The sequence below is a fragment of the Oncorhynchus masou genome, chromosome 13 (genome assembly GCF_036934945.1).
Source record: "Oncorhynchus masou masou isolate Uvic2021 chromosome 13, UVic_Omas_1.1, whole genome shotgun sequence".
NCBI lineage: Eukaryota > Metazoa > Chordata > Actinopteri > Salmoniformes > Salmonidae > Oncorhynchus > Oncorhynchus masou.
Genome location: NC_088224.1, coordinates 76,148,137 through 76,166,828, shown reverse-complemented (window position 1 = coordinate 76,166,828; position 18,692 = coordinate 76,148,137). Strand labels below are relative to the sequence as shown.

Here is an 18,692-nt window from a genome sequence, read left to right as displayed (position 1 = left end):
ATCACCTTTATCAGCGATGAAAATATTTGCATCTTTCTGGGTGAGTTTAAGAGCTTTGCACTTTTGGATTGTGTCCATGTGACTTAAGCACTTTTTACTCCTGAATGTATTTAGAGTTGAAGACAATTCAGCTTTTCATTTTTAATTACATTTGTAAAAAACATTACTGACATGGGTATTTTGTGTGTAGGCCAGTGACGATCTAAATTGAAACCATTTTTAATTCAGGCTGAAACAACAATGTGGAAAAAGGCAAGCGGTGTGAATACTTTCTGAAGACACTGTACATCAAGGATTCAGTAGGAATATGGTTGACATGAGATTCACAGTCAACAGTAACGCCAACCTAAATGGTTTGTTATGTTCTAGCTACAAAAATACCACAAAGGATATCACTTCGGTATCAGAAGCATTTTAATTATTGACTTCTGAGGCACAAATACCAAAGGAGTAAATGAACACAAGTCTATCCATTCCTTGACCCGGTTTGAACTATAATGATACTCAGCGTCATCCCTTCAACAGCCTCCAGCTTTATTTTCACAGTTAATATAACACACCCCACTTCATCTCATCAGACACCCTTTCATGTCCCCCTATAGAAACCAATTGATTTGATGCACTTTGCTTTTCAAACACCACAAGTTCAAATGCCATTGAGAAGTTGGGCCGGCAAAGTATTTCAATTACTTTCATAAACTCTTCAACACTATAGCTATTATTATACATAATCAGGATGCCATTTCCAATATAATGCTCAGCCAGCCATAGCACCTAAAACATCTAATATGTGCACACTATGTAGGACTGCACACGGAGGGTAGGGGTGAAATCTCTACATAATACATGCATTGTACACATCCTTTAAAAATCAAAACACATTCACAATGAACCCGAAAACACTGAGTAAACATTACTTCTGCCTGAACACAAGCCCGGCCCGAGACAGCACAGCTCCACAAGTCACTTAATATTGTATATCATATGCTTGGAAATGCTGTTCAAATCATTATCTTACATCATGAAACTATTTCAGTCGGAGAAGGCAGGACTTCTGTAAACAGCGTGTTCATGTTCTTTTTGTTCCTATAAATCAGAATAGCGCCCAAAGGGAGCATGCTGCACAAATAATAATTCCTGTGAATAAGAAGAATTGGCTGCTATAAAGTGACTGCAAGAAATCCAAATAACAGTGTAGAAACAAACAAATAAGCATTGATAACTGGAGGGGGGGGGCCTCCAAGCATCAAGAGCAGGGGTGGGAAAAACTACGGCAGAGGGCCAGATCCGGCCCATGAACCCATTCAATCCCAGCACACGGGAGGTTTAAGTAAATATATATATTTAAATGGACCAATATAGTTTTAAATTGCCCTTTTTCTGGCCAACAAATTGGTAAAAAATATAAATAAAATGCATGACTCTCCACTGAATGTTGAAATCCTGATATGGAACTCGAGCCAACAAGTTTGCCCACAGAGGTGAGGAGAAGAGGCCATAGATCAGATCTGACGAATCAATCAGTTCATCAATAAAAAGTGCATTTAGTCCCACATTGTATATAACAAGCAAAAACAAACCTATTTACAGAATGTACAAAGCAATGGGTGGTGCTTGCCTTGGATTCTTCAGCAATACAGCAGCCTGTCAATCAGTCAGTAAGTAGGAGGAACAAACCAATAACTATCTGGATACACTGAGTAAAACAAGAGTAATCATAACAATAGATAAGCCCAATCACAAGACAGTCACTTGGAAGTCTTAATTTACTCAGTTTCCACATGCTAGTCGAGTCGGGTGTCACATTAGGTGAGTAGATTCACATTCGGTGAGTAAGAGTCAATGGGAGATGCCTTCGTTGTTGTAGTAGTCGAAGCCATTCTCCATGTACAGGTCCTCAGCACTGCCCACACCATTGCTCACCTCTGGGAGGCAGAAGAGAGAAGGCACATCACAGTCAGTGTTCACAGGGTATTTCACTGATGGAGTGTACAACACAGACCACATCAATACACAGATCATCCCAAAAAATATCACTGCGGCATCATATCCAAACCACACCAGAGAAATCCCTTAGGTTTTCTTTGCTCTGTATGTCACCACTTATCTCTTCTAAGTGACTATACCTACTAGTGGTTATTCTAGAGTGGTTTGGACTGACTGATGGCCATTGAAGACCCTCATCAGACGTACCTTTCACCACCCACCAGGAGAGGCTGGTGGGTCTCAGTGGGCTGTCTAGGCACCCTTTTAAATGACACAGGTCTCTGGTGGGTGATTGAGGAGGAGAGGGGGAAAGGCGGGGCAGGCAGAGAGCGAGGGGAAGGGAGGGATGGAATGGTCGAACGAATGGTCACAGCAGGCAGAGGATGATGGAGAGATGGCAGGATGAAGAGGAGTGGAGGTGGAGAGGAGTGCAGGTCACACACACACACACAGGTTGAGACTGCTACTGCGGTTGACCTTGGGAAGGATAATTACATTACAAACACTCAGAGATGCATGCTGGGATAGGGTAACACACTGACATCCCCAGACACTCCTAAAATGGCTGCCTTTCCTTGTCTCCTTTTCTGTGACCACTGATTAATAGGTGAAAGCAATATGGCTGGCCAAAACAATCAGGCATCCACTTCATCTATCCAATGTCATCAGATCAGTGGTAAATAAATAAGGAGATGAGAAAAGGAGGGGAAGCCATTTCACAGTACTGGGACACAGCCAGAGAAACAAACACACAATACAGTAAACACAGGCCGTGCAGCTCTCCTCTCTGTGGGGTCCTTCCTTACCGGAGAAGATGAGTTTCTCCTTCATGATGTTGAGGTCTCTGCTGGACCTCCGGACCGCGGCACTCAGCATGATCTGTTCAGGGTTGTAACTGTGCATGCCACTCAACCTCCACCTGGAGAGGAAAGGTCACACAGAAGGCAGGACATCATATAGAGCAGGGTTCACCTGCTCTATATGAGAACCCTGATATAGAGCCTCTGGTCATACCACAGTACTTCTGCCTCTGGTCTCAAGGACCTGTCCAACATGGAGCTAAAGGCATGTCAAAATGTGTCGGCCATTTTGCGTGGAGATTGCTACTCTATGTCAACGTGTGTGGTCCCTGGACACCATTTGGCCTCAAATTCTTCTACTTCTATTTGGCTGACCTCAAAATAACACCAAGCAAACAGACGGATATTGAAGTTGGTTGCTGTACTGAATCTATAAGGACATGTACAAATAGACCAGAGTCTGAGCCAAAGACTTCTCCACTTATCTGAAAGAACGTACTTCAGTTAATGACTAGTTGCGATCCTTTACTGACTAGTTGTGACCAATGATTTATATATACACTAGATGACTGAAAGTGGGCGCTGTGTTGAAGCCACCGTGCCTCCATCTTGGCACTCCCAAAATATGTTTTACAATGGTAGGGAAGCTATAGAAATTGCTTTATTAAAGTCTACATTAGTTTTGGCCACATTTATTCTATTACAGACACATTAATGTATACTCGTACATTATATGATGTGAGCTAAACATTAAAATATATTTTTTATACCTAAATACATGTAATTTTGTCCTTGATCAAGGACTGCGCCTACTAGGGAGTGCAAATATGGCCGACTAGCTTTGAGCATCACAACACTAACTGGAGTAATATCGGAGGCAAGAAGATTTACTTCCACAACACAATTTAATTATGGTAATTAACAAATAGAGGCACATAAATTAAATTATTACATTAGCAATATTGTGTCTTGGCTAATGCATCAATGCACTTAAAAAAACAGCAAAGCAGAGCTTTTGTCCAAATCAACACCATAAATGAAAAGAGCTCTTCCTTGTTTAATACAATTCTATAATTAATTTGCAGACTGTCATTCGGTTAATAATGTAAACAGTAAAACTCAACTGGGATAAAAGTGAACACAAGCATTTGTGCTGTGAGGGACAAAGTACTGCGGTCTGCCACTAAAAGGCCAATACTGGTAGGCTCGCTTGTATTTATTCTCTCCTCGAGTGGGGAGAATGAGAAGTGGCAGCAGTGAAATACAACAATACAGGTGAGAGAAAGACAGAAACAAAAGATGTAAAGGATGACGTATACAGAAAGGATGAAATGATACAGCAAATTTGGCTATAAAAGGGAAATGGAGAGAGTGGAAGAGGGAGAAAAAGGAAACGCAGAGTGGGTCAGAGTTGACCCAGTTACCTGATAATGTGATAGCTGAGAGATGCCAGAATGCAGCAGAGAAGAGGAGCATGCACATCAGCCAGAGGAGAGGAAGAAGAAAAAGGAGGAAGAGAAGGGAACAAGGACAAAAGAAGGTGGAGAGATTGAGGTCAGTTTAGAAGGCTGCAGCGGCCAGCACTTTGCTAAGCATAGCAAACCCCACACCATAAGACTGGAGGATGGAGATCTTGCTCTGCTGTCCTCCATCCCACAACAGCGTTATGGCTCAGGAAGGAAAGTGAAATTCATAGAGAAACTCCTGTAGCAACAGCTTCCTACAGTCTTTCAGAGTTTTCAAGGAAGCATACTTTCTGGTTTCAAGTTACTTAAAAGTACAAACAACTGCAACGGGAAACATTGTTAAGTTGACAAGAGATACTTCTCCAGCTGATTCTCCAAGCCACCGTGTTAACATTGTAAATGTGCTTTATCAAATAATTACACTTTCATCCATCCAAAATGGCCTGTGAATACCCACTACACAATTGTATTCCCATTGGCTGGATGGTATTCCTCTGCTAAAGGACTCTTGCCTTTCACTGAAGTTATTTGGGAGAGGAGGGTGTAGAAAACACTGTAGTAGATCCACTGTGGAAGATCAACAATGACCTTAAAAAGAATCATGGTTAATCTTCCCTTGAGGAAACCCTAATTAATGTAATATAAACGGTAATCTGTGTATGCAGAGTTCTGTTAATATGTGCTTGTACAATATACAGGAGCCTGCTGGTCCTCTGTAGCTCAATTGGTAGTTTATGGCTCTTGCAATGCCAGGATAGTGGGTTGGAATCCCAGGACCACTCCATACATAATAAATGGTTGCATGCATGACTAAGTCGCTTTGGATAAAAGCGTCTGCAAATGGCGGATATCATTATATTATTGAACATTAAGCCCCTGAGAGGTAGAACACGCACCACTAGGTGGAAAGAGAGGGTGTGAAGCAGACACAGAGGCAGGAAGAGATGTGTTAACTGTGTAAAGGCTGCCAGAGGCACGACAGCAGTAATAACAGGTCATTGTCTGTGTGTGAGTGAGTGTTGACAATATTCCCATGCCCAGTGCTATGTAGGCACAGTAAAAAAAATGCTTTCATCTGCTTTCTTCCTCCTTTAAAATCAGTTGACTAATACATCTCCAGTAAAAACAGAGGTTAATTACTACCTAGTACTACATTTAAAAATTACATCCTGAGAAAATCATATTAAAAATCAGCAGAAGAGGACTTACTTTTGGAATACAAAAATTCCTATAACTACAGTGAAGGAGATGAGATCAGCAGCGACCCAGATCAGACAGTATTCATCCGGACTCTGAAACACAACATGGTAGCATTAGACCACCAGGTGGCACCGTCTCCTAAAACAACAAACTTAGAACAAAGTATACTTCCCTAAAATTATGTAATAATGAAATTCATGTAATATTGTGGTACAGAAAATAATGTTCAATGCATAATGGATTAGTTATTCAAAGGTGAACAAAAGAGAATACTCTAGTCAGAATGTAACTAGGAGTGAAAGGACAATTTAAAGAAGTTCCATAAACACCGAGATCCCACACTACCAAACAGGGTGGGTGTAGGTAGTGGCCATATTGACTAGCTAACAGACAGGGTGGGTGTAGGTAGTGGCCATATTGACTGGCTAACAGACAGAGACAGACAGGGTGGGTGTAGGTAGTGGCCATATTGACTAGCTAACAGACAGAGAGACAGACAGGGTGGGTGTAGGTAGTGGCCATATTGACTAGCTAACAGACAGGGTGGGTGTAGGTAGTGGCCATATTGACTAGCTAACAGACAGGGTGGTGTAGGTAGTGGCCATATTGACTAGCTAACAGACAGGGTGGTGTAGGTAGTGGCCATATTGACTAGCTAACAGACAGGGTGGGTGTAGGTAGTGGCCATATTGACTAGGTAACAGACAGGGTGGGTGTAGGTAGTGGCCATATTGACTAGCTAACAGACAGGGTGGGTGTAGGTAGTGGCCATATTAACTAGCTAACAGACAGAGAGAGACAGGGTGGGTGTAGGTAGTGGCCATATTGACTAGCTAACAGACAGAGAGACAGACAGGGTGGGTGTAGGTAGTGGCCATATTGACTAGCTAACAGACAGGGTGGGTGTAGGTAGTGGCCATATTGACTAGCTAACAGACAGGGTGGTGTAGGTAGTGGCCATATTGACTAGCTAACAGACAGGGTGGGTGTAGGTAGTGGCCATATTGACTAGCTAACAGACAGGGTGGGTGTAGGTAGTGGCCATATTGACTAGCTAACAGACAGGGTGGGTGTAGGTAGTGGCCATATTGACTAGCTAACAGACAGGGTGGGTGTAGGTAGTGGCCATATTGACTAGCTAACAGACAGAGAGACAGACAGGGTGGGTGTAGGTAGTGGCCATATTGACTAGCTAACAGACAGGGTGGGTGTAGGTAGTGGCCATATTGACTAGCTAACAGACAGGGTGGGTGTAGGTAGTGGCCATATTGACTAGCTAACAGACAGGGTGGGTGTAGGTAGTGGCCATATTGACTAGCTAACAGACAGGGTGGGTGTAGGTAGTGGCCATATTGACTAGCTAACAGACAGGGTGGGTGTAGGTAGTGGCCATATTGACTAGCTAACAGACAGAGAGACAGACAGGGTGGGTGTAGGTAGTGGCCATATTGACTAGCTAACAGACAGGGTGGGTGTAGGTAGTGGCCATATTGACTAGCTAACAGACAGGGTGGTGTAGGTAGTGGCCATATTGACTAGCTAACAGACAGGGTGGTGTAGGTAGTGGCCATATTGACTAGCTAACAGACAGAGAGACAGACAGGGTGGGTGTAGGTAGTGGCCATATTGACGAGCTAACAGACAGAGAGACAGACAGGGTGGGTGTAGGTAGTGGCCATATTGACTAGCTAACAGACAGAGAGACAGACAGGGTGGGTGTAGGTAGTGGCCATATTGACTAGCTAACAGACAGAGAGACAGACAGGGTGGTGTAGGTAGTGGCCATATTGACTAGCTAACAGACAGAGAGACAGACAGACAGGGTGGGTGTATATTGGCTAGTGGCCATATTGACTAGCTAACAGACAGGGTGGGTGTAGGTAGTGGCCATATTGACTAGCTAACAGACAGAGAGACAGACAGGGTGGGTGTAGGTAGTGGCCATATTGACTAGCTAACAGACAGGGTGGGTGTAGGTAGTGGCCATATTGACTAGCTAACAGACAGGGTGTGTGTAGGTAGTGGCCATATTGACTAGCTAACAGACAGGGTGGGTGTAGGTAGTGGCCATATTGACTAGCTAACAGACAGGGTGGGTGTAGGTAGTGGCCATATTGACTAGCTAACAGACAGGGTGGGTGTAGGTAGTGGCCATATTGACTAGCTAACAGACAGGGTGGGTGTAGGTAGTGGCCATATTGACTAGCTAACAGACAGGGTGGGTGTAGGTAGTGGCCATATTGACTAGCTAACAGACAGGGTGGGTGTAGGTAGTGGCCATATTGACTGGCTAACAGACAGAGACAGACAGGGTGGTGTAATTTAGTGGCCATATTGTCTAGCTAACAGACAGAGAGACAGACAGGGTGGGTGTAGGTAGTGGCCATATTGACTAGCTAACAGACAGAGAGACAGACAGGGTGGTGTAGGTAGTGGCCATATTGACTAGCTAACAGACAGGGTGGTGTAGGTAGTGGCCATATTGACTAGCTAACAGACAGGGTGGGTGTAGGTAGTGGCCATATTGACTAGCTAACAGACAGGGTGGGTGTAGGTAGTGGCCATATTGACTAGCTAACAGACAGAGGACAGACAGGGTGGGTGTAGGTAGTGGCCATATTGACTAGCTAACAGACAGGGTGGGTGTAGGTAGTGGCCATATTGACTAGCTAACAGACAGGGTGGGTGTAGGTAGTGGCCATATTGACTAGCTAACAGACAGGGTGGGTGTAGGTAGAGTGGCCATATTGACTAGCTAACAGACAGGGTGGGTGTAGGTAGTAGAGTGGCCATATTGACTTGCTAACAGACAGGGTGGGTGTAGGTAGTGGCCATATTGACTAGCTGGTGTAACCATATTGACAGAGAGACAGACAGGGTGGGTGTAGGTAGTGGCCATATTGACTAGCTAACAGACAGGGTGGGTGTAGGTAGTAGAGTGGCCATATTGACTAGCTAACAGACAGGGTGGGTGTAGGTAGTGGCCATATTGACTAGCTAACAGACAGAGGGTGGGTGTAGGTGGGGTGGTGTAGTGGCCATATTGACTAGCTAACAGACAGGGTGGGTGTAGGTAGTGGCCATATTGACTGCTAACAGACCAGGGTGGGTGTATTGACTAGCTAACAGACAGGGTGGGTGTAGGTAGTGGCCATATTGACTAGCTAACAGACAGAGAGACAGACAGGGTGGGTGTAGGTAGTGGCCATATTGACTAGCTAACAGACAGGGTGGGTGTAGGTAGTGGCCATATTGACTAGCTAACAGACAGGGTGGGTGTAGGTAGTGGAGTGGCCATATTGACTTGCTAACAGACTGGGTGGGTGGAGGTAGTGGCCATATTGACTAGCTAACAGACAGAGAGACAGACAGGGTGGGTGTAGGTAGTGGCCATATTGACTTGCTAACAGACAGGGTGGGTGTAGGTAGTGGCCATATTGACTAGCTAACAGACAGGGTGGGTGTAGACAGAGAGAACAGACAGGGTGGGTGTAGGTAGTGGCCATATTGACTTGCTAACAGACAGGGTGGGTGTAGGTAGTAGTGGCCATATTGACTAGCTAACAGACAGGGTGGGTGAAGGTAGTGGCCATATTGACTTGCTAACAGACAGGGTGGGTGTAGGTAGTGGCCATATTGACTAGCTAACAGACAGGGTGGGTGTAGGTAGTGGCCATATTGACTAGCTAACAGACAGGGTGGATGTAGGTAGTGGCCACATTGACTAGCTAACAGACAGAGAGACAGGGGTGGGTGTAGGTAGTGGCCATATTGACTAGCTAACAGACAGAGAGACAGGGTGGGTGTATATTGACTTGTAACAGACAGGGTGGGTGTAGGTAGTGGCCATATTGACTAGCTAACAGACAGGGTGGATGTAGGTAGTGGCCACATTGACTAGCTAACAGACAGAGAGACAGGGTGGGTAAAATATACCGTGCTTTCCTGAACTCCATGGACGTGCTCTATTCTGTAGTCTTCACTACACAGTGTTCCCTGCTGGGAGTCAGTCTGCTAACCCAGAGAGGAGTGCCAACAGGGCCTGGGGCAATGTGGGTGCTGTAGAAGTACTGGTGTGGGGGTGCTGTAGGAGTAATGATGTGGGGGTAACTGTGTGGGGGCTATAGGAGTAATGGTGTAGGAATAAAGGTGGGGGTGCTAGAGGGTGCTGTGAGGGACTTACCATGAGCCAGATGGGGTAAGGCACCTTTCTGAGGATGTTGGGGGCTTCAGAGGAGACAGAGGAGACCCCGCTGCACCAGAGTACAGAGAACAGCCAGGGCTCGTTGACCGTGTACAGAGTCACACTCACATTGCTCCTGGAGAACTCTCTGGGGGATGCAGACAGACACATTCATACACACATATACAGAAGAAGCACACACAGTGCGTGCGTGTGTGTTAACCCACCTGATGTCATCAGGGCTGGCCTGGCTGTAACGTAACAGTAGTCTGCTGATTCCCTGCTGGTGAAGGACCTGAGGAGGCAGCTTCTCTACTGATGTCTGCTGCAGCCCTGGAGCCACCTGTCTTACCTGCCCCCTGTCCCAGTCTGGGGTCCACATCACCTGCCAACACACACACATACAGACAGAGACACACACAGAGCGAGTGAGAGCATGACAGGGAGAGCGTGACAAAGAGAGAAAGAGAAAGCGAGAGAGACCGACAGAGAGACCTAGAGCGAGAGAGAGAAAGAGAGAGCGAGAGAGTGCGAAAGCGAAACAGAGAGAGCGACAGAGCAAGAGCAACCGAGAGCGACTGCGAGAGTGAGAGAGAGAGAGAGAGCGCGACCAACAGAGAGAGCAAGAGAGAGCAAGAGCGCTAGAGAAAGAGCGCGAGAGAAAGAGCGCGAGAGAAAGAGAAAGAGCACGAGAGAAAGAGAGCGAGAAAGAGAAAGAGCATGAGAGAAAGAGCACGAGAGAAAGAGCGTGAGAGAAAGAGGGCGAGAGAAAGAGAAGACAAGAAGAAAGAGAGAGAGAGAAGAAAGAAAGAGAAGAAAGAAGGAAGGAAGAAAGAAAGAGCGAAGAGAAAGAGAGCGAAGAGAAAGAAGAGAGAGAAGGAGAGAGAAGAAAGAAAGAAACAAGAAAGAAGAAAGAGAGAGAGAAGAAAGAAAGAAAGGAGAAAGAAAGAAGAAAGATAAGAAAGAAAGAAAGAAGAAAGAGAAGAAAGAAAGAAAGAGAAGAAAGAAAGAAAGGAGAGAAAGAGAGAGAGAAAAGAAAGAAAGAGAGAGAAAAGAAAGAAAGAGAGAGAAAAGAAAGAAAGAGAGAAGAAAGAAAGAGAAAGAATGAAAGAGAGAAAGAAAGAGAAAGAAAGACAGAAAGACAGAAAGAAATAAAGACAGAAAGAAAGAGAGAGAAAGAAAGACCGGCCGGTGTCGGCCAACACAGACCGGCCGACACAGACCGGCCGGCCGACACAGACAAAGGCAGACAGAGCTCAGATTAGTTATGGGACATGGATGTATATGTGTAATTAGGGACATCAGAGATGACAGAGTAATGATTGTGACATTGATTGATGTCACAGGCAATCTTCAGGTCAGCCTCAAGCTGACAGTTCCATCTCTCCACTATGAGTAGCGTTTTCCTCCTCTTGATTCCCATAGGGGACCGGGGCCGAGCCCTAACAAGGTTCTGTCCACTATCGAATAATAATAATAATAATAGCCATTTAGCTGACACTTTTATTCAAAGCGACTTACAATCATGTGTGAATCCTTTTGAAGTATGGGTGTTCCCGGGAATCAAACCCACTACCCTGGCATTACAAAAGCCATTGCTCTACCAAAGGACCACTATCTCAGTCGTGTACACTACTACAACCCCCCCCTCCCCCATCACACAATGTGTGATGCCGGTCTCACCAGGTGCTGTGGAATCCCAGACAGGAGTATGACCCCCAGGGTATCGTTTATCCAGCTGTGGTAGCAGGGGTGTCCGTGCGGGGGTCGGCGCAGGCCGAACACCACTGTGTGGTTATGGAGGGTGGCAAGCCTCAGCAGCTGCTCCAGACTACACACACTCTGGTTCCCCACCAGCATCACCTCCCTCTGAGCCATGGACTGGACCGTCCAGAATGGGTCTTCCTAGAGGACAACACACACTGGTACTCACAGTCAAGCTAATCAATTTAGTGTATTTCTAGGTTCACATGGCAATCATAATAATACATCACTTTATGATGAGATCAGGGTTTGGGTCAATTTTATTTTAACACAATCCAGGGAAGAAATCTTGATTGATAAATATTGGCAATTTCTCCACTTCATTAATGAGATTCCCTAATCAGCCGAGTGGCAATGAAATGGACCCAAAGCATTGAGGAGAAATATAGGCCTTGTGAAAGAAAGGGCTGTGTGAGGTCTTACAAAGAAACATTTCATGCATGCTTCCATTAGAAACCTTCAGAGAGAGAAAGATGACATAACAGTATACCAGTCCTCTGTAGCTGGGATGTGACAGACAGTACCATTCCCCCCTAGCGGGGGTGTGACAGTACCATTCCCCCCTAGCGGGGGTGTGACATTACCATTCCCCCCTAGCGGGGGTGTGACAGTACCATCCTACATAGAAGGGGTGTGACAGTACCATCCCTCCCTAGCGGGGGTGTGACAGTACCATTCCCCCCTAGCGGGGGTGTGACAGTACCATCCTACATAGAGGGGATGGCATAACAGTATACCATTCCCCCCTAGCGGGGGTGTGACAGTACCATTCCTCCCTAGCGGGGGTGTGACAGTACCATCCTACATAGAAGGGGTGTGACAGTACAATTTCCCCCTAGCGGGGGTGTGACAGTACCATCCTACATAGAAGGGGTGTGACAGTACAATTTCCCCCTAGCGGGGGTGTGACAGTACCATTCCCCCCTAGCGGGGGTGTGACAGTACCATCCTACATAGAAGGGGTGTGACAGTACCATTCCCCCCTAGTGGGGGTGTGACAGTACCATTCCTCCCTAGCGGGGGTGTGACAGTACCATCCTACATAGAAGGGGTGTGACAGTACAATTTCCCCCTAGCGGGGGTGTGACAGTACCATTCCCCCCTAGCGGGGGTGTGACAGTACCATTCCTCCCTAGCGGGGGTGTGACAGTACCATTCCTCCCTAGCGGGGGTGTGACAGTACCATCCTACATAGAAGGGGTGTGACAGTACCATTCCCCCCTACGGGGGTGTGACAGTACCATTCCAACATAGCATGGATATATTTCTAGGTTTACATTGCAATCGTAATAATACATCATTTTATGATGAGATCAGGGTTTGATTGAAAATATAGGCAAATTCTTCACTTCATTAATGAGATTTCCTATCAGCCAAGTGGCAATGAAATGGACCCAAAGCATTGAGGAGAAATAGGCCTAGTGAAAGAAGTGAAAGAAAGGGTGGTGTGAGGTCCTGCAAGCTTACATTTGGTTAGAAACCTTCAGAGAGAAAAGGATGGCATAACAGTATACCAGTCCTCCCAAGCGGGGGTGTGACAGACAGTACCAGTCCTCCCAAGCGGGGGTGTGACAGCACCATTCCTCCCTAGCTGGGGGTGTGACAGCACCATTCCTCCCTAGCTGGGGGTGTGACAGCACCATTCATCCCTAGCTGGGGGTGTGACTGTACCATTTCTCCCTAGCGGGGGTGTGACAGTACCATTCCTACATAGCATGGGTGTGACAGTACCATTCCTCCCTAACGGGGGTGTGACAGTACCATTCCTCCCTAGCGGGGGTGTGACAGTACCATTCCTCCCTAGCGGGGGTGTGACAGTACCATTCCTCCCTAGCGGGGGTGTGACAGTACCATCCCTCCCTAGCGGGGGTGGGACAGTACCATCCTACATAGAAGGGGTGTGACAGTACCATTCCCCCCTAGCGGGGGTGTGACAGTACCATTCCTCCCTAGTGAGGGGTGTGACAGTACCATTCCTCCCAAGCGGGGGTGTGACAGACGGTACCATTCCTCCCTAGCGAGGGTGTGACAGACGGCACCATTCCTCCCTAGCGAGGGTGTGACAGACGGTACCAGTCCTACCTAGCGGGGGTGTGACAGACGGTACCAGTCCTCCCTAGCGGGGTTGTGACAGACGGTACCAGTCCTCCCTAGCGGGGTTGTGACAGGACCATTCCTACCGAGCGGGGGTGTGAATGTAGCTTTCCTGCCTAGCGGGGGTGTGAATGTCGCATTCCTACCTAGCGGGGGTGTGAATGTAGCATTCCTACCTAGCGGGGGTGTGAATGAAGCATTCCTACCTAGCGGGGGTGTGAATGAAGCATTCCTACCTAGCGGGGGTGTGAATGAAGCATTCCTACCTAGCGGGGGTGTGAATGTAGCATTCCTACCTAGCGGGGGTGTGAATGTAGCATTCCTACCTAGCGGGGGTGTGAATGTAGCATTCCTACCTAGCGGGGGTGTGAATGAAGCATTCCTACCTAGCGGGGGTGTGAATGAAGCAATCCTACCTAGCGGGGGTGTGAATGAAGCAATCCTACCTAGCGGGGGTGTGAATGTAGCATTCCTACCTAGCGGGGGTGGAATGAAGCATTCCTACCTAGCGGGGGTGTGAATGTAGCATTCCTACCTAGCGGGGGTGTGAATGTAGCATTCCTACCTAGCGGGGGTGTGACAGTACAATTCCTCCTTAGCGGGAGTGTGAGTAACATTGTGGTACCTTGAGGAACCACTGGCCGGCATTGAGGCTGTGTAAGTCTGTCCAGTTAAAGGAGGAGGCATCGTCCAGCTGTCTGGCAGGAAACACTTTCTCCACATCTGTAGTCCTCCTCAAGGTGCGGTCTCGCATCAGAAACGGCACCCCGTCAAGGCTAGGACAGGAAAGATTTAAACAGTCAGGTCTACCAATACAAAAGTATATTCAGTGCCGTACAGTGTTGTTCAACATCATATGATCATCTTATTTCTCAGAAGTTTATATCCACTGATATTTTGTGATTCTAAGTGGAAGTTCTTACAATATAAATACTGAATGCTCTCTAGGGAAGCGCCAAAAACCTTCAAATCATGAAGGGAAAAGACTAGAGCTGTTTGAGGCAAAACTCACATTACTTGAAAGCTACTTTCATGTTGCTAGCTTCATCTTCACTTTGAATGCCAAATAATTTCCCCACCTTTTCAGTTAACCTCAGGTTGTAAGACATGGAAAACAAAAACACATTACCTACACTTGAAATTGTTAGTCAAATTCACAACTAGAATCACAACGCTTTCGTAAGATTACATCCCAAGCAAGCACCTAAATCAGACTAAAAACATAATTTAGCCTGTTGTCTATCATTCATTATTGTTTTCAGTGACCATAAAGCGTGACTGAAACGTTCAATTAGTGCCTGAATGACCCATGTCCCTTCGGGTGTGTGTCTGTGTACACGCATCTCTGGCCAGGAGGGTGTATAGAGCCTGGCCCTGTTCAGGTTTCATTAGTCAGCTCCAGCATGAGCTCAATGCAGCCCAGAGCCCAGCGTAACTGTCATCAGCACGCACGTCTCCACCTCCCATTCATCTGAATTAGAGAGTGGAGGAATGTATACACAAGCTCAATGAGCTTTCACTGACACAAAGGCAAATAGACAAACACACGTGGCCGCCGCCGCCGCCTCCGACTAAAAACGGCTACTAAAACCGATGCTGCCACTGTTACTAAAACCGATGCTGCCACTGTTACTAAAACCGATGCTTCTCACCGAATGGTAATAAGCGGCTGAATCCTAGACAGGAAGCCGAGACCAGCATTATGACACTGGCTGACCGGTACTTGGCTGTACTCCTCAATCAACTAGCTTACAACAGACTTGACTTCTCACTGTCTCTCCCTGCAGCTCCCCATTGATCTAGTTTGGCTACACTGTGAGTCTCTTTCGGTGTGTGTGTACCTGATGGCCACGTCAGCCTCCAGCCCACTGACGTTCATCTGCAGAGCCCTCTGGAAGGACAGGATGGTGTTCTCTGGAGCCAGCTACCGACAGACAGAGAGGAACATCATCAGCACACTGACGTATATTGATGTTTCATGGAGGTCAGAGACATTTCATATACCTTACTGCAATCAGAGTTCACAGGTTCATATAGGTTTCAGAAGTTTAACACTCCTTTGAAACATGCCATTTTCCCACATGTTGCTGAGGTGGTGCTGGAGATAATTTTCATCAAGTTCACATTTTTTTCAATTTCCCTTTAAAATGGGTGTGAGGAAATGGAGAATGTATTCCAGTTAAAAGTAATGAGTTATGAGCTCATAATTATTATTGATAAACAGACTATTGAACACATACTGACTGGTGCAATACAAGACACTAGGCCACATTGGTCAAACTAATAATGGTCAGTGATACTGTCGGTCAAACTGTCTAATACTGCGAGGGGACTGGACACCTGGGAAAAGCAATGTAAAGTGCTGCTGGGAAACAGTAGGTCATGTGGCGTGTCCTGGGGGAGTTCAGGTTTTTAAGACTTAATTCCTCCACAGCATTTAACTTCTGGGGTGATCAACTACTGCAACATGCCCCAACCGGCTGGCTGGGGAGCATCTGTCTGCAGCTCGCTGGATGGATGGGTCATGTTTTTGTGTATGCGAATCGTTAGGACAGGGTTTTCCAAACTAGGGGTCGCCTGATTTGAAAATGGGGTGGCGAGAGAAAATTTGCGCTTGGTTCATCAAACCCGGGGTTACATCAGTAACCTCCGGTAGCTGCTAGATGAGGTTGTAATAAACAGAGAGGTTTCTGTTCTCTTCCTACAAAATATCTTTTGAATGGTTTAAGCTCCAAATATTATGAACCTGAAATATCACTGAAAGACATGACTCTCAGGAACAGGTAGGTACGTACCGTTACCCTCTACTACAGTGAGGGAATATTATGAACCCATCACTGAAAGACACGACTCTCAGGAACAGGTAGGTACGTACCGTTACCCTCTACTACAGTGAGGGAATATTATGAACCCATCACTGAAAGACACGACTCTCAGGAACAGGTAGGTACGTACCGTTACCCTCTACTACAGTGAGGGAATATTATGAACCCATCACTGAAAGACACGACTCTCAGGAACAGGTAGGTACGTACCGTTACCCTCTACTACAGTGAGGGAATATTATGAACCCATCACTGAAAGATACGACTCTCAGGAACAGGTAGGTACGTACCGTTACCCTCTACTACAGTGAGGGAATATTATGAACCCATCACTGAAAGACACGACTCTCAGGAACAGGTAGGTACGTACCGTTACCCTCTACTACAGTGAGGGAATATTATGAACCCATCACTGAAAGACATGACTCCCAGGAACAGGTAGGTACGTACCGTTACCCTCTACTACAGTGAGGGAATATTTGATCCCCTGCTGATTTTGTACGTTTGCCCACTGACAAAGAAATTATCAGTCTGTAATTTTAAATGGTAGGTTTATTTGAACAGTGAGAGACAGAATAACAAAAAAAATCCAGAAAAACACATGTCAAAAATGTTATAAATTGATTTGCATTTTAATGAGGGACATAAGTATTTGACCCCCTCTCAATCAGAAAGATTTCTGGCTCACAGGTGTCTTTTATACAGGTAACGAGCTGAGATTAGGAGCACACTCTTAAAGGGAGTGCTCCTAATCTCAGTTTGTTATCTGTATAAAAGACACCTGTCCACAGAAGAAATCAATCAGATTCCAAACTCTCCACCATGGCCAAGACCAAAGAGCTCTCCAAGGATGTCAGGGACAAGATTGTAGACCTACACAAGGCTGGAATGGGCTACAAGACCATCGCCAAGCAGCTTGGTGAGAAGGTGAAAACAGTTGGTGCGATTATTCGCAAATGGAAGAAACACAAAAGAACTGTCAATCTCCCTCGGCCTGGGGCTCCATGCAAGATCTCACCTCATGGATTCGCAATGATCATGAGAACGGTGAGGAATCAGCCCAGAACTACACGGGAGGATCTTGTCAATGATCTCAAGGCAGCTGGGACCAAGAAAACAATTGGTAACACACTACGCCGTGAAGGACTGAAATCCTGCAGCGCCCTCAAGGTCCCCCTGCTCAAGAAAGAACCCCCAAAGGACAACTGAGTGAAAGTGTTGTGGTCAGATGAGACCAAAATGGAGCTCTTTGGCATCAACTCCACTCGCTGTGTTTGGTGGAGGAATGCTGCCTATGACCCAAGACCACCATCCCCACCGTCAAACATGGAGGTGGAAACATTATGCTTTGGGGACAACTTCACTGCATCAAAGGGACGATGGACGGGGCTGTGTACCGTCAAGTCTTGGGTGAGAACCTCCTTCCCTCAGCCAGGGCATTGAAAAATGGGTCGTGGATGGGTATTCCAGCATGACAATGACCCAAAACACATGGTGCCAGGTTTCTTCGAGACGTGACGCTTGGCATTCAGGCCAAATAGTTTAATCTTGGTTTCATCAGAGAATCTTGTTTCTCATAGTCTGAGAGTCCTTTAGGTGACTTTTGGCAAAATCCAAGTGGGCTGGCATGTGCCTTTACTGAGGAGTGGCTTCCGTCTGGTCACTCTACATAAAGGCCTGATTGGCGGAGTGCTGCAGAGATGGTTGTCCTTTTGGAAAGATCTCCCATCTCCACAAAATAACTCTAGAGCTCTGTCAGAGTGACCATCAGTTTCTTGGTCATCTCCCTGAAAAAGGCCCTTCTCCCCTGATTGCTTAGTTTGGCTGGGCGGCCAGCTCTAGGAAGAGTCTTGGTGGTTCTAAACTTCTTCTATTTAAGAATAATGGAGGCCACTGTGTTCTTGGGGACCTTCAATGATGCAGAAGTTTTTTGGTACCCTTTTAGATCTGTGCCTTGACACAATCCTGTCTCAGAGCGCTACGGACAATTCCTTCGATCTTATGGCTTGGTTTTTGCTCTGACATGCTGTCAACTGTAACGTAATGAAATAACGTAATGAAATAATAAGGCTGTAACGTAATGAAATGTGGAAAAAGGGAAGTGGTCTGATGCATTCCGAATGCACTGTATATCTGCCTGGAGAGAAATGCAGTATAACATGATATGAATTAAGAAAACAAGTGAAGAAATGCTAGACATGGAATCATATGAAATATTTATTCTATAGGTTGAGCTGATAGGTTAAGTGCTCACACATACAGTAGCCTATATCTTCCAGATAGTGCTTATAGAAAGCCCAGAAGTCTGTTCGCCATCTATTCCTGGGCTATTTTCAGCTCAGGTCCAGAGGGTCATTAATACACAAGAATAGCC

The 18,692-nt window shown here is 46.2% G+C and overlaps 1 protein-coding gene across 3 annotated transcripts in view; it reads right to left on the bottom strand.

The window, feature by feature from the left end:
- Positions 1-396: 396 nt before the first annotated feature.
- LOC135553077 (glycerophosphodiester phosphodiesterase domain-containing protein 5-like) overlaps positions 397-18,692 on the bottom strand; it is a 72,511-nt gene continuing 54,215 nt past the window's right edge. Inside the window, exons 9-18 of one of the 3 annotated variants that reach the window (XR_010457550.1) lie at positions 15,335-15,417; positions 14,119-14,269; positions 11,319-11,540; positions 9,863-10,020; positions 9,636-9,783; positions 5,462-5,544; positions 4,211-4,225; positions 2,793-2,905; positions 2,194-2,463; positions 397-1,925 (exon numbers count right to left, since the gene is read on the bottom strand). Coding sequence is in view for 2 of the 3 variants with exons in the window: in XM_064985169.1 (XP_064841241.1) it covers positions 1,840-1,925; positions 2,793-2,905; positions 4,211-4,225; positions 5,462-5,544; positions 9,636-9,783; positions 9,863-10,020; positions 11,319-11,540; positions 14,119-14,269; positions 15,335-15,417 (1,059 nt within the window). In the remaining variant the exon portion in view is untranslated. The remainder of the gene's footprint in view (positions 1,926-2,193; positions 2,464-2,792; positions 2,906-4,210; positions 4,226-5,461; positions 5,545-9,635; positions 9,784-9,862; positions 10,021-11,318; positions 11,541-14,118; positions 14,270-15,334; positions 15,418-18,692) is intronic. The other 2 variants (XM_064985169.1, XM_064985170.1) reach the window with 2 other exon arrangements.